This window comes from Egretta garzetta, unplaced genomic scaffold, assembly GCF_000687185.1.
Source record: "Egretta garzetta isolate BGI_Z169 unplaced genomic scaffold, ASM68718v1 scaffold928, whole genome shotgun sequence".
NCBI classification, from domain to species: domain Eukaryota; kingdom Metazoa; phylum Chordata; class Aves; order Pelecaniformes; family Ardeidae; genus Egretta; species Egretta garzetta.
This window is the reverse complement of record NW_009260632.1, coordinates 665-1,314: the sequence shown is the minus strand read 5'-3', so window position 1 is coordinate 1,314 and position 650 is coordinate 665. Positions and strand designations below refer to the sequence as shown.

The window sequence follows — 650 nt, the reverse complement described above, 5'->3', positions numbered from 1 at the left end:
GGTGGGATGGCAGGGGTAGGGGAACGGTTGGACTCGATGATCTTAAAGGGCTTTTCCAGCCAAAGTGATTCTATGATTCTATGTCTCCGGGGAGGGGTCCCGGCACAGCCCAGCCCCCCGGCTCCCCAGGGCCCCCTGGCCTGGGTCAGACCCCAGCACTGAGCCAGGGATGCTCAGCAGTGAGGGCGGGTTTGTCCCCATTAAATGCTCCGCAGCAGGACTGGAGCGGGCTGGCACTGCTGTCCCCCAGCACTGTCCCCCAGCACCGCCCCCCTGGTACAGGGTGGGAGCCCCTAGCCTCAGATCCATCCCAAATCCCTACATCCAAAATCCGCCTCTGCCTGCACGTGTCCCCTCTTCGCTTCCCCAGGGCTGAGCCATCCTTTTAGCATCGACATCTTTGAGGACTACATCTACGGCGTCACCTACATCAACAACCGCATCTTCAAGATCCACAAGTTTGGGCACAAGGCTGTCACCAGCCTGACCTCTGGCCTCAACCACGCCACCGATGTTGTGCTCTACCACCAGTACAAGCAACCAGAGGGTGCGTTCCGGGCCTGGGACCCCCACTCTGCTCCTTGGCGGAGGGGGAGGGAGGGAGGTGCCCAGGGCCTGGTCTCCGATGCGGGGCGCCAGAGGGCGCGGGG

The 650-nt window shown here is 62.8% G+C and overlaps 1 protein-coding gene across 1 annotated transcript in view; it reads left to right on the top strand.

Annotated features, from left to right (window-relative positions):
* The window catches only part of LOC104132272 (low-density lipoprotein receptor-related protein 1), a gene marked incomplete at both ends in the record, with an annotated part of 38,951 nt that overhangs the window by 37,769 nt on the left and 532 nt on the right, over nt 1-650 (top strand). The window contains 1 exon segment of the mRNA XM_035900950.1: nt 304-547. Within this exon segment, the coding sequence (XP_035756843.1) occupies nt 304-547 (244 nt within the window).